At 47.6% G+C, this 12,035-nt stretch overlaps 1 protein-coding gene across 3 annotated transcripts in view; it reads left to right on the top strand.

The window, feature by feature from the left end:
* The window catches only part of Rspo2 (R-spondin 2), a 115,253-nt gene that overhangs the window by 47,404 nt on the left and 55,814 nt on the right, over positions 1–12,035 (top strand). For all 3 annotated transcript variants that reach the window (XM_087190819.1, XM_087190818.1, XM_004850282.4), the window contains exon 2: positions 6,471–6,659. In XM_087190819.1, the coding sequence (XP_087046945.1) occupies positions 6,578–6,659 (82 nt within the window). In that variant the 5' untranslated portion in view covers positions 6,471–6,577. The remainder of the gene's footprint in view (positions 1–6,470; positions 6,660–12,035) is intronic.

Genomic DNA, 12,035 nt, shown 5'->3' with positions numbered 1-12,035 from the left:
CTGAGGATACTTTATGTCGATGTTTACAGTCTTATGCAAAATTAGATAAAGTGCCCTCAGGTAGGCATTTCTCCTCTGGTCCCTTCCTCCTGACCCCGGTGGCTTGTTCGTGATGGTGAGGCTTCCATCCCCGAAGGGACAGGCTCAGGCTCCAGCAGTGTGGACCTGGGCTGCAGGTGTATGGAGGATTCTTCTATCTGCAAGCTCCCCATTGCTGGTATCAGACATAATTGTTTCCTTTCTGCTTTCTGTTTCTTAAAAGTACACATCTTGGGCTGAAGCAGAGACACATATTAACAATTTTGTGATAGGCTTACTGATGAGGTTAATGCTAAGTATTAGCTGTGAAAATCTGTTAAGCTCTGAACATCCCTTGACCAGCACATATGAAGCGGGCTCAGGCGCCAGCAGCTTCTTGCTCAGTCGCATTATTTTCAGAATTAGCAATCTGTACCTTTGTTGGGAGTGGATGCCTTCAATTAGAAGGAATTTGGATTTCTTGCTTGGCAAGGGCCAACTCCAGAAGAGGGGAAAACTTTAAAAAAAGTGTCAGGAGTGTATTAGAAACAGATGCGCACTGGACACCTACACAGAAGCCTCTACGAGGTAGAATGTGCGTAACTGCATTGATTTAACAAGGGATAGAACTTAACGCATCAGGGTTTGTAGTTTAAGAGGAGCAGAAGGAGGGAAAAGCATGAGTCCCAGCCTCGCCGTTTCCCTTGGCGTGACAGTAGCGATGGCGTGAGGTTCTCTTGCATCCGCTTCTCGGTGTTCTTATCTTCTCCCTCCGTGTGCCCCTTGTCAGAGAACTCCGTGTGGGTTGGTGCTGGAATCCCTTTCTGGCGCCCTTTGGGGTTTGCAATGTCTGTGAGATACGGTTCATCTTTAGGAGCTGGTGTGGGGCTAGAGTTAGAAGCGTGTTTGGCTTGGAAGGCTAAGGCTCTGGATCCCAGCAGGCTTCAGGGTTGCAGAAGTTGAAGCTTTCAGAGAGAGCAAATAAACACGGTCATCAAAGCCGGGAATTAAGGTCTGTTTATTCACCTGCACACTTGAATTAAAACTCACAGCAGTGGGCGGAGCCACTTGAGTTATAAAATCTCCATAAAGTAATCATGTTTAAATGTCTGCTCTGCCTGTGTTAGACTCAGAGGTTGGCGTGGCGGCCACCGAGTGGATAGCATTCTTCACTGCTGAGTGACGCTTTGCAGCACAGAGCTGTCCACAGGGGTCACTGGGCGAAGCTAACTGAACTGGAGAGCGTACTTCCGGGTCTAGGCAAAGAGCTGCAAATCACAACAGCTGCTCAGGCCGCTCTCCCCCAGCCCTGAACTAAAGGACTGAAGAAGACTGGGTGGGGGGGACTTAGGTTGGTGGGGCTCACATCACTTTTGCTTTAAGAGAATTCCTCCTGAGTGGGACTATAAAGGTATGTGAGATAGGAATGGGAAAGTATTCCCTAATTCCTTTTCACTGTTTAAGCCTGTCAAAGTTCAAGTAAATAAAGGATGCTTTTATGGTTTTAAAGATACCTTTTGGAAAATAAGTGTGGAGCACTCTCTGTGGACTCTGATTTCTTCCCAGTGGTCAAGATGAAAGTTGGCTTCTGTACATAAAAACAAAGCACAGGCCTTTAATTTGTGCTGATTCCCTTGCTTCTATAATTCTGCTCCTCTGGACTTCTGGCCAGGGAGTGCGATGTATGGTGATAAAGAGCTCTCAGTTTAACCTTTGAACAGAAAGTAAGTATAGCTCCAGCCTCAGTTCGTGAGGATGAGGGACAGGCGTTCTGCTGTGTTTGTAAACCTTTCGAATTCCCTTCGTACTTCAAAGCCAGGTTTGGGCTCTGCATAGCTGCGACAGAGCTTCTTCAGATTCCTAATTGAACTGCAAAGCAGAGCCCTGGGACGTGCAGTGCCGCAGAGGTGCCCTGGGCGGGGGGAGTTGATGCAGCCTGGCCAGCCACGTTGTGTGTAGGGGACCTCTCTTTTCCACAAGAGTCGCAGTGTGCAGCCGGGGCCGTGTGCTTCGGCCGAGGGTGCTCCTGGACAACCCTGCACACACAGCCCGGATTCCCCAGGCCACCCTGCGACTCCGTACTAGCCCGCGAACCGTCCATTCCCATTCTCCCCAGCCCTCTGTCCCCGTCCACCCCCTGCAATGCTCACCCTTTCTTGCAGAGAAGCTGAACCATACCACAGGGCTCTGCAAGCCACTCAGTCTGCTCAGGACTCCAGGAGCAATACAAGAATGCAATCTCTCCAGGAGCCCCTGCGGAAACAGGGGGCAGGGTGGCTTCCCTGCTTTATACGTCACCATTGATGGGCGACAGAGCGCAGAGCGAAGCAGAGACAGCTGGGTTCTCACCATGCCCGTAAGAAGGAACCAAGGCCTAGGTTCTGAGAAGATTCCTGAGAAGGAGGGCTGGAACCCAGTCTGTGGAGATGACAGTAACACAGAGGAGAGGAGAGGTCTTCTGAAGTTAGTCTTGGGACGACTGAGTGAGGATGCTGAGGAGGGAGCAGTAGAGCTGACCCGGCAGACAGCATGGGGAGGCTGGTCTGGGTCATAGCTGTGGAAAGACGATTACAACTCCACCGGAATCGAACGAGTGCTGACATGCATATTATGTGCAGCCTTCTTTTTGGTACCAGGGATCGAACTTGGGACCTTGCGCTTGCGCGGTAGGGGCGGCACCATCGAGAGCTGCATCCCCGGCCCTATGTGCAGTCTTGTTGTCGGGTAGCCCCTTCTGCAAGCGGCTCGCCAGTTAAACATGACCGGGTTCTGGGTTGCTTGCTTCTCCTTCTGGAGTTAGATTCCAAGTTCTTCTCAGCTCGAACAAAGAGTTGAATGAAATGTGCCGAAAGTATCGCAAAATTTATTTGAAAATGTAAAAGTGAAGAGAGACTGGCTCTGCAGAGTGATCTTGGGCAGGATAACAGAGGAAAAAGCAAGGTAAAAGAAGACCGTGGAGAAAGCAGGGCGGGCTTTGGCGAGGAAAGCCAGGGCAGCAAGCTCTTTGTGGTCTCTGTGTCCTTTCACACTGTCCAGATCTGGAGGAACCCGTGAGAGCTCCTACATCCGGGTCCTGAGAGGCGGGGCTGGGGTCCCACACCTTGGGCTGCCCTGGTCTCGCCCATCTTGTAGAAAACCCGCGCATTCTCGCGAGAAGTCCACGGGCAGGGCTCTGCGCTTGTGTCCGGGTCTTGTAATTAACAGGCCACGGCTCCTTCTCCAGCCAGCTCTGCAGGGCTCTAGTCGCCCGTGTCACATTTGTGAGCCATACAGGTGGTTGTGGCTCTGTATGTGGCTATAAGGGAATATGCACAAAGCTACTTGTTAAGAGTTCACCTTCATCTCGGGTAATCACATCTTAATCCTCAAAGACTCAGAAATGATCAGAAGACAGAGGCAGAGGCTGTGGTGATGCTGCCCCTCCCCCAAAGCTGCCCAAGGCCGCAGTCTGGAGGAGCAGGCCAGGCGTCTCCTCTGGGCCTTCAAGGAAGCGGCCCTGCTGGCACCTTGTCCAGGCAGGTGCCTGCTGATTAACTGTGGTGGTTTCTTGTGGGAGCACATGAAAACCTGCACGAGCCCCTCAAAACTCTCCAGGCGGTAGTGGTCTTATTTCTGTTCCCATAGGCGATCTTAAATTAGAACAATGATGGCGAACCTTTTGAAGCTTTCACTGATACAAGCAGCCTGCTGTGGCACTCGTGCATAGGTTCGACACCACTGATATAGAACATAGTTTTTCTGTGTCTTTGGATTCTTTTAACCAACGTAACATTTGTGAATCGCATTCATGTTGTGTGTATCTGTATTTTCATCCTTTTAATCATTGAGTTAAACTCATAGCATGCATATTCAATTTCTCCAACCCATTCATAGACATCTAGGTTTCCCTCCTCACGCTTTTATGTTTATTGCACCTGTTTGTAGCAACCACTGGTTTAGAAGTTGTGTAATTCATTGTTGGTGTTGTAATCACCTTAAAGCTATAGGAATATGTTTTACTTAAAAATTCAATTTCTATCAACCGTCCTTGTTAATGCAGAAAATTTGAATGCCTCAATTTTGGCATCTCCTTACATCTTCCATGTTATTCCTGTCAAATTTAAATATTTTCAAACTTTCAAAATTAATCATTATTTTGTAAAAATCTGTACTTTCACAGCTACAGCAGCATACTTCCCACTGCTGCAACCCTGTGGCTGATGCGTCTCTTTCTACTGGCGCCATTTTATTTTATCCTGTTTTGCAGTTTTTTCTTTTGGTGGATGCTTGTGTGTGTGTGTAGTGGGGAGGTGGGTGTGACAGAATACATTCCTTGTTTTTACTCTAACTGAAAATATTTTGTCCCCATTCTTAAACAAAATTAAGATGCTTGTAGAATTGTAATTTGACAATTATTTTTCTTCTCCTTTTGAATATAGCATCCTCCTAACTGTTTCTGATGAGAAATCTGTCAGTCAAATCTGGACTCATTTGTAAGTAATCTGCTATTCTTCCCTGGTTTGGCTCTCTTTTTAGAATAAATATGCGGTGTTCTTAGTAAAAGGACTTCCTTTTGCTCAGTTGGCCTGGGCCAGCAGTTTTGTACCGAAGGCTGCTTGGTTTTGCATCTGACAACAGCTCAGCTCTGCCCTCGGAGTGCTGGGTGCTCACTCTCTGAGGCACTGGGTAACTTTGCACTGGCACTCTTTCATTTTGTTTCGCATGCTTCCTTTCTGTCTTGCTTTGTTTCTGAAGTTCTTTAAATATATTTTTTGGTTGTGTCACTTTCTGCTACTTTACTACTGAATTTGCCCGTAGAATTTTTTTCAGTTGCAGAGTGTTTCACCCTAACTTGCACACGTTGTTTCCTCCAAGTGGTCTGCTTCCTGCCTTCGTCTCATCACATTGCTCTGTGGACGGCCGTCACAGGGCTCTCAGCGTTCCTGTCACTCTCTGTCCTCACTGAGGTTGAGTCTCCCCATGGAAGTTTGCTTCTCATGTGATGACGATGTAGTCTTCCCTTGACAGTCCCAGGTCTCAGGGTTGCAGAAGCTTTTTAGCAGCTAGTGTTGCATGTTGTCTTCTTTGTAGGTTTTCTTGAGTCTGAACAAGATTTATGTTAGCTTCTTGAGTGCGGGGCTGAATGCTATGACAACTTGGACTAGGGTTTCATGCCCTGATGGCTGCCATGCTTGGGGTCTCACATCTCTTAGATGGTTTCCTCTCTCCACCATTCATCCTCTCTGTGCACTCTACCCTGGGTTGTAGTATTTTTCTCTAGACAGTTGGGGTAAGGGTTGTCTTAGCCACTTTCTCATCCCCGAAACAAAATATTCCAGGTTTGCTCACTCACAGTTCTCAGAGGGTTTGGTCCACAGCTAGCCCAAGGTGGGAAGGACGTGGCGGGGCGCTGGGGGATCTGCTCACGCTGTGGTGGTCGGGAAGCAGAGGGAGAAGGACGGAGCTGAGGAGGGAGATTTACGTGTCCATGCCACATTCCAGTAGCTGCCTGGCCTCCCCCGGCCAGCTCTGACCTTCTACCAGTGCATTCAGCTGTGGGTTCTCCAGTGGATTAGTCCACTAATGAGTAAGGGGTCCCGTGATCCAGTCACTTCCACAAGCCCTGCTCTGAGTGCCGGGATATTTGGGGAACCCTAGACCTAAACCGTAATGAGACTGCAGTACTTGCCATGGACAGAAAGCTGTCTCAACTGCTGTCCACACTAGAGAAGTCCATGTCAGCTCCTCACAGCAGCACCCTGTCCTGGATTCAGAATCCCGCTGTAAGGTCCACCTCTGCCTGGCTTAACAGCCCCAGAGCCCTTCAGTTCCAGCTTCGGGCCTCACCTGTGCCTCTGAGTCCCTCTTTGTCTGTAGTGGGTGTGAGTGTGGGTGTGGGTGGGTGTGGGTGGCACCCTCCTCCTTCTCCCTCCCCTTCCCCTCTCTCTTTCTCTTTCCCCTTTTCCTCCCCCCTTTGCAATGAGAAGAATACAGTGGACCCTCGAGTTATGACTAGCCTGACATATGAACAACTTGGGTTATGACCAGAATTTTAGTTTTAACTTACAGCCAAGGTCTTGAGTTAGAACCCAAATGTGGCCACTTGTGCTTCCATGGTCTCAGACACAGATTTAACCCTAAAGAGCTCTGGAAGGAACAGGACAGCATCCGCTCCTGTGTGGGGTTCACTGAGAGGTCCTGGGCCAGGGTCTCTCTAAGGACACTGAGCTCTGCCTGTGTGCAGGAGAGAGACTTTGAGGGCTGTGTGGAGGAGCCTGAGTCTTCAGCTGAGTTACAGCCAGCCCTTGGGAATGAATTGCCTTTGTAAGCCAGGTGCTCACTGTATCTTGTGCAGTATCTCTCCATGAGAGGAGTGGAAGCCGAGTGACACTCGTCTCCTCCCCATGGCATGCTGACCAGAGGCCTGATCGCACTCACCCCTGAACGTGCTTTTTGTCTTTGGTTTCTTTCAGCCAGCTACGTGTCCAACCCCGTCTGCAAGGGCTGCTTGTCTTGCTCCAAGGACAACGGATGCAGCCGCTGCCAGCAGAAGCTGTTCTTCTTCCTGCGGCGGGAGGGCATGCGCCAGCACGGGGAGTGCCTGCATGCCTGCCCGGCGGGCTACTATGGGCACCGCGCCCCGGACATGAACAGATGTGCACGTGAGCACGGCCTCCCTCGGTGCTTCCCAGAAGAGCTGTGGGCAAGGCTGGGGTGTGGGTCCATCGAGGTGGGCTGGAGCGGGGTGCAGACGCGGGCGCCACTCGCAGGGATGGGCGGGGCTGGCACACTTCTGCCTCAGCTCTGCGCATGAGTGCGTCTCGCAGGTACAGGCGTGCTTTACTTCTCATGTAGATCAAGTATTTTCAGCGTGAGGCTCTCCGCCACGCACTGGTCACTTACTCATTGCTTAGAGACAGCCAAAGCCGTCCACGCCAGACACACCCTGGGGGTCAGGAGCTTTCCATGCACCCCACCCTGTGGCCAGGCCAGGCAGTCTCTCCAGCTCTCTCTCCTGTGCCTGAGGTCACAATACCTGCTGGGGTCCCACCTGCAGCTAAATGTGTGCATTTTAGGTTTCTTTAAAGCACCATTACTGCTAAAATGTGACTAGAATATTTAGTTTATTTCAAAGCATTCTGAGTTCTAAGCTTAGCAACAATGCAAAATGCTAAGGAATGACATTTTATGCATAGGAATGAAGGTTCACCTGTTCATCTTTTAATCCAAAAATCCATTCTAGAGTGATTTTACTTTCTAAGCAGACAGTGGGAATTAGCATTTCTGAATCCGTGGTCTTAAATCCCTCTCTCTCACATCTCCCACGCACATGCTGCACACCTGACTCTTCAGCCAGGATGGCCTCAGTTGAGAGGAGTTGAGGTTGCACTGACCAAGGACAGCATGGTTTTGGAAGGAGACAGAGCTGGCAGGGTGGTTAAGTAGAGTCTGGAAAGGGGGAGGGGCACACAGGTAGAAGTAACAATGTGTTTGCACTGAGTGCATCTCGCCGGGCTGCTGCCGGGCCTGCTGGGAAGGCAGTTCTGTTTCACAGGACTTGTCTTATATTGACAGCCACTTTGTGTCCTTGGTCCCTGTCCTTTGAAGGTATTTTGTGCCCTGAAATCATGGTGACAAGCAAAAATGTCCTCAAACATTTCCAGACGCCCAGAGTAGCAGAGCAGAGGCATCTGGATGAGAACCCTGGGCGGGCGGTGGGTAGAGCAGGAACAGCTGGCCGGAGGTGGAGAGGGGCTAGACACGGCTGGGAAGCAGAGCTGGCCCGGAAATGAGGAGAGCAGTCACCTGCTGGGGCTGTGTGTGAGGAGACTGACCGTCTGACCGAGCATGCACCAATGAGAGGCAGAGGGGGACCGGCACAGAGTGAGAGGGATGTGGAGCCACCGCAGGTGCAGTCTTGTTGGAGTAGAGTCCATGGGACTCGGTAGCCCTTGCACAGTGGGAAGAGGAAAAATCGGATTTCAGTCTAAAGTTTCTAGCTGGGTTGACAAGGTGGATGGTTTTTCTAGTAGCAGAGATAGGAAGATTTAGGGTTAGAGAGAAGTCTGATTGATATTCATTTCAGGGTGTTGCTTTGCACAACTCCAAACGAGGCTCAGTGGATTAGTTAGCTTTTGCAAAGATGTGCTTTGCTCTTAAGGTGTGTGACCTGGGCTTCCCAGCAGCATAGGAGGTGGGGTCCACCTTGCCCGGTTTCCTGTTCACATTGCTTCAGACCGCCTGGTGGGATTTGAACCCCTGGTCACTGTGTGCGTTCCAGTCTTGACCCTCAGTGCCCAGGAGAGGGCAGGGGTGGAGGCAGATGGAGGCAGCCGGGTGGCAGGGTGGGCTGGCTGTGCCTGGGCTGTGGGCTCGTCAGCCTGGCCCTGCCCTGAGCCCTGCGGGTGGAATGGGAGGTCTCCCTCCACTGGCCCAGGGCAGGGGACCTGAGCAGGGGTTGACAGGCTTGAATCCTCGGAGCTGCCCCTGTTCTCCTCAGTAGCGGGCACAGTGGCTGTGAACCAGCCTTGGAAAGCGAGCTGCCCAGGGCGCAGCCCCTCTGCCTCTCCGGCTGTGCTGACTGAGTGAGTGTAATCCACGCGGGGTTCACTGACCTGCAGGGAATCACTTCTTACCTTGTATGAGCGGGAAGTGCTCATTGGCAAGGCTCCTGTGAAGCAGAGGGAGAGTGGGCAACTGGTAACTCCTAGTCCACAGCTCTGGACAGCCATGGGTCTGCCGTAGTATTTGTTCTTTTCATAGACTCATCGCAATCACTGACACTTGTATCCCGTTTAGAGAAGGAGGAATATTGAAATCGGAAAAGCGGCCACAGATATAGAATCTAAAACAATGTCCAGTTTCTGTTAAGAGAAGATGATTATACCTTAAGCAACACTAGTTTGGAACACCTTGTAAGGAAACTGGCTGATCTGCTTCCTAATCCATACAGTAGGACTCCACATGGAAAGCAGTCATCTTTTTTCTAAGGACCCTTGTCTGTGGAAGGTTGGCTGAGGGCCGTGTCTTGGTCCATCCCATGACGCCTGTAGGACATGAGCCCTGCTGAGGCGGAGGTGAGTGTCCCTAGGAGGGCCCTGCGTGTGTGCAAAGGACACGGCAGCTGCCGCTGAGCACGGTGACATGTTGCTCAGCCTTTCTGTTTCTCACTCATTGGTAAGCTGATTTACGTTAGAGCTTTAGATTTTAAATTGTCGTACACATTTCCTAGTAGAAAGCTTAGAAGGTGTATAAACTTTAATAAAAAATAAATGTGAACCCCCAAATAAAACACACCTCCAAAATAACCAAAGCTAAAATGTTGGCTATGATCTTTTATTTATTTTTTATTTTTTAATTCTTTTATTGGCACATTGTAGGTATACAACACAATTACATTTCTCATTGGGAATTGTACCTTTACATGATGCATCTTGGTTCTTATTTTTTCCCCATTCCTAGCCCTCCCTTCACCCCCTCCACCCTTTCCTATTTACAAAGACTTTATTTCCATTTTTTCCATTTCTCATCATTTTTCCTTTCCCTTCTTTCCTTTCTCCTGCCCCTCCCACTACCCCTACCCCTCTGGACCTTTTCTTCCTATTTTGGATTATCGATTATTCATTCTAATCATTGGTACATTTTAGGTATACAATATAATGACATTCATCGTTGGAAATTTGCAACTTTACATAGTCTCTCTTGGTTCTTATTTTTCACCCTTGCCCAGTCCTCCCTTCAACCCCTCCAGTCCTCCCTATTTACAAAGATTTTGTTCCTATTTTTCCATTTTCTCATATTAATCCCATTGCCTTCTATCCTTTCTCCTAGCCCTCCCACTTCCTTCCCCTTTGCCCCTTTTCTTCCTATTTCACATTACCTATTATACATTTAGTCCTTATTTACACTTTCAGTTTCTCACACCAGAGAAACTATTCGATATTTATACATGTGTGTCCTATTTATTTCACTTAAGAGTATCGCCTCAATGTGCATCCACTTAGCTATAAATGTCTCTAATTTCTCGTTTTTTATGGCTGAGTAGTACTCCATTTTATTAAAAATCCACATTTTCTTTATCCAGTCTCCAGTTGATGGGCATTTGGGCTGTTTCCAAGTTTTAGCTATTACAAACTGTGCTGCTGTGAACATGGGCACACATATATCACTGTGGTATGATTCTTTTAATTCTTTGGGGAAGATCCCCAGCAGTGGAATAGCGGGGTCAAATGGGACTTCCAGTCCTAGTTCTTTGAGGTATCTCCATACTGATTTCCACAGTGGTTGCACCAGTCTACACTCCCACCAGCAGTGGAGCAGGGTTCCTCTTTGCCCACAGCCCTGCCAGCATTTGTTATTGGTTGATTTCATGATAGCAGCCATTCTTTCTGGAGTGAAGTGGAATCTCAGCGTTATTTTCATTTGCATCTCTCGAATGACCAGTGATGTTGAACATTTTTTCATGTATTTATTTGCTATTTCTACTTCTTTGTCTGAGAAATGTCTATTTCAGATGCCCATTTTCGGATTGGGTCTTTAAATTTGGGAGGTCTGATCTTTTTAAGTTCTTTATAGATTTGAGATAGTAGACCTTTGTCTGAGGAAGAGCAGGTGAAGATTTTTTCCCACATTGTGGATTGTCTCTTCACACTGCTGGTGGTTTCTCTTGCTGTGCAGAAGCCTTTTAATAAGAAGGGATCCCACTTGTTGATTGTTTGTGCTAGTTCACGGGCAGCTGAGATTTTGTTCATAAAATCTTTTCCTACACCAATGTCTTCAAGGGTTCTACCTAACCTCTGTTCCAACTGGTTCAGAGTTTCTATTTTGATATTTAGATCTTTAATCCATTTTGATTTTAGTTTAGTGCATGGTGAGAGATATAGGTCTAGTTTTAATCTTTGGCAAGTTGAAGCTCAATTTTTCCAGCACCATTTATTAAAGAGTCTATCTTTCCTCCAGTGAGGGTGTTTGACTCCTTTATTGAAGATGAGATGGCTGAGTGTGTCTGGTGTTGTTTCTGCATCTTCTAATCTGTTCCACTGCATTAAATCTATATAGCAGTTTTGGAAGTATGGCCATTTTCACTATATTAATCCTTCCTACCCAGGAGCAGAGGATGTCTGTCCATTTTCTGATATCATCTTCAATCTCTCTTTTCAGAGTGCCATAGTTTTCAGAGAAGAGGTCTTTGATTTCTTTCGTTAGTTTGATTCCTAGGTATTTCAGTTTTTTGGATGCTGGTGTGAAAGGAATTATTTGCCCTATTTCTCTCTCAGTGAGTCTGTCATTCATGTAGAGGAAAGCTATTGATTTTTGTGTGTTGACCTTGTAACCAGCTACTTGACTGAATTTGGTTATTAAATCTAGAAGACTTTTGGTGGAGTTCTTGGGGTCTTCTATATAGAGTATCATGTCATCTGCAAATAATGACAATTTGACTTCTTCATTTCCTATCTTTATTGCTTTTATTTCTTTCTCTTGTCTAATTGCTATGGCTAATGTTTCCAGAACTATATTGAACAAGAGTGGTGATAGTGGACATCCTTGTCTTGTTCCGGATTTGAGTGTGAAGGATTTCAGTTTTTGACCATTTAGTATGATATTGGCTGTTGGTTTTTCATAGATGGCTTCTATCACTTTGCGGTAGAGACCATCTATTCCAATTTTGTGTAGGGTTTTTATCATAAATGAATGTTGGATTTTGTCAAATGCTTTTTCTGCATCTATGGAGATAATCATATAGCTTTTGTCCTTGACTCTATTGATATAGTGTATTACATTGATTGATTTGCATATATTGAACCATCCCTGCATCCCTGGGATGAATCCCACTTGGTCAGGGTGTATGATCTTCTTGATGATCTTCTGCATTCTCTTTGCCAGTATCTTATTAAGGATTTTTGCATCTATGTTCATTAGTGAGATTGGCCTATAGTTCTCCTTTTCAGGTGGGTCTTTCTCTGCTTTGGGGATCAAGGTGATGCTTGCTTCCAGGAATGAATTTGGGAGTATTGCTTCCCTTTCAATTTCATTGAAGA

The sequence above is a fragment of the Heterocephalus glaber genome, unplaced genomic scaffold, assembly GCF_053883595.1.
Source record: "Heterocephalus glaber isolate CG9 unplaced genomic scaffold, H.glaber_assembly_v1.0 deba00001556, whole genome shotgun sequence".
Taxonomy (NCBI): domain Eukaryota; kingdom Metazoa; phylum Chordata; class Mammalia; order Rodentia; family Bathyergidae; genus Heterocephalus; species Heterocephalus glaber.
This window is presented reverse-complemented; position numbering and strand designations above follow the sequence as displayed.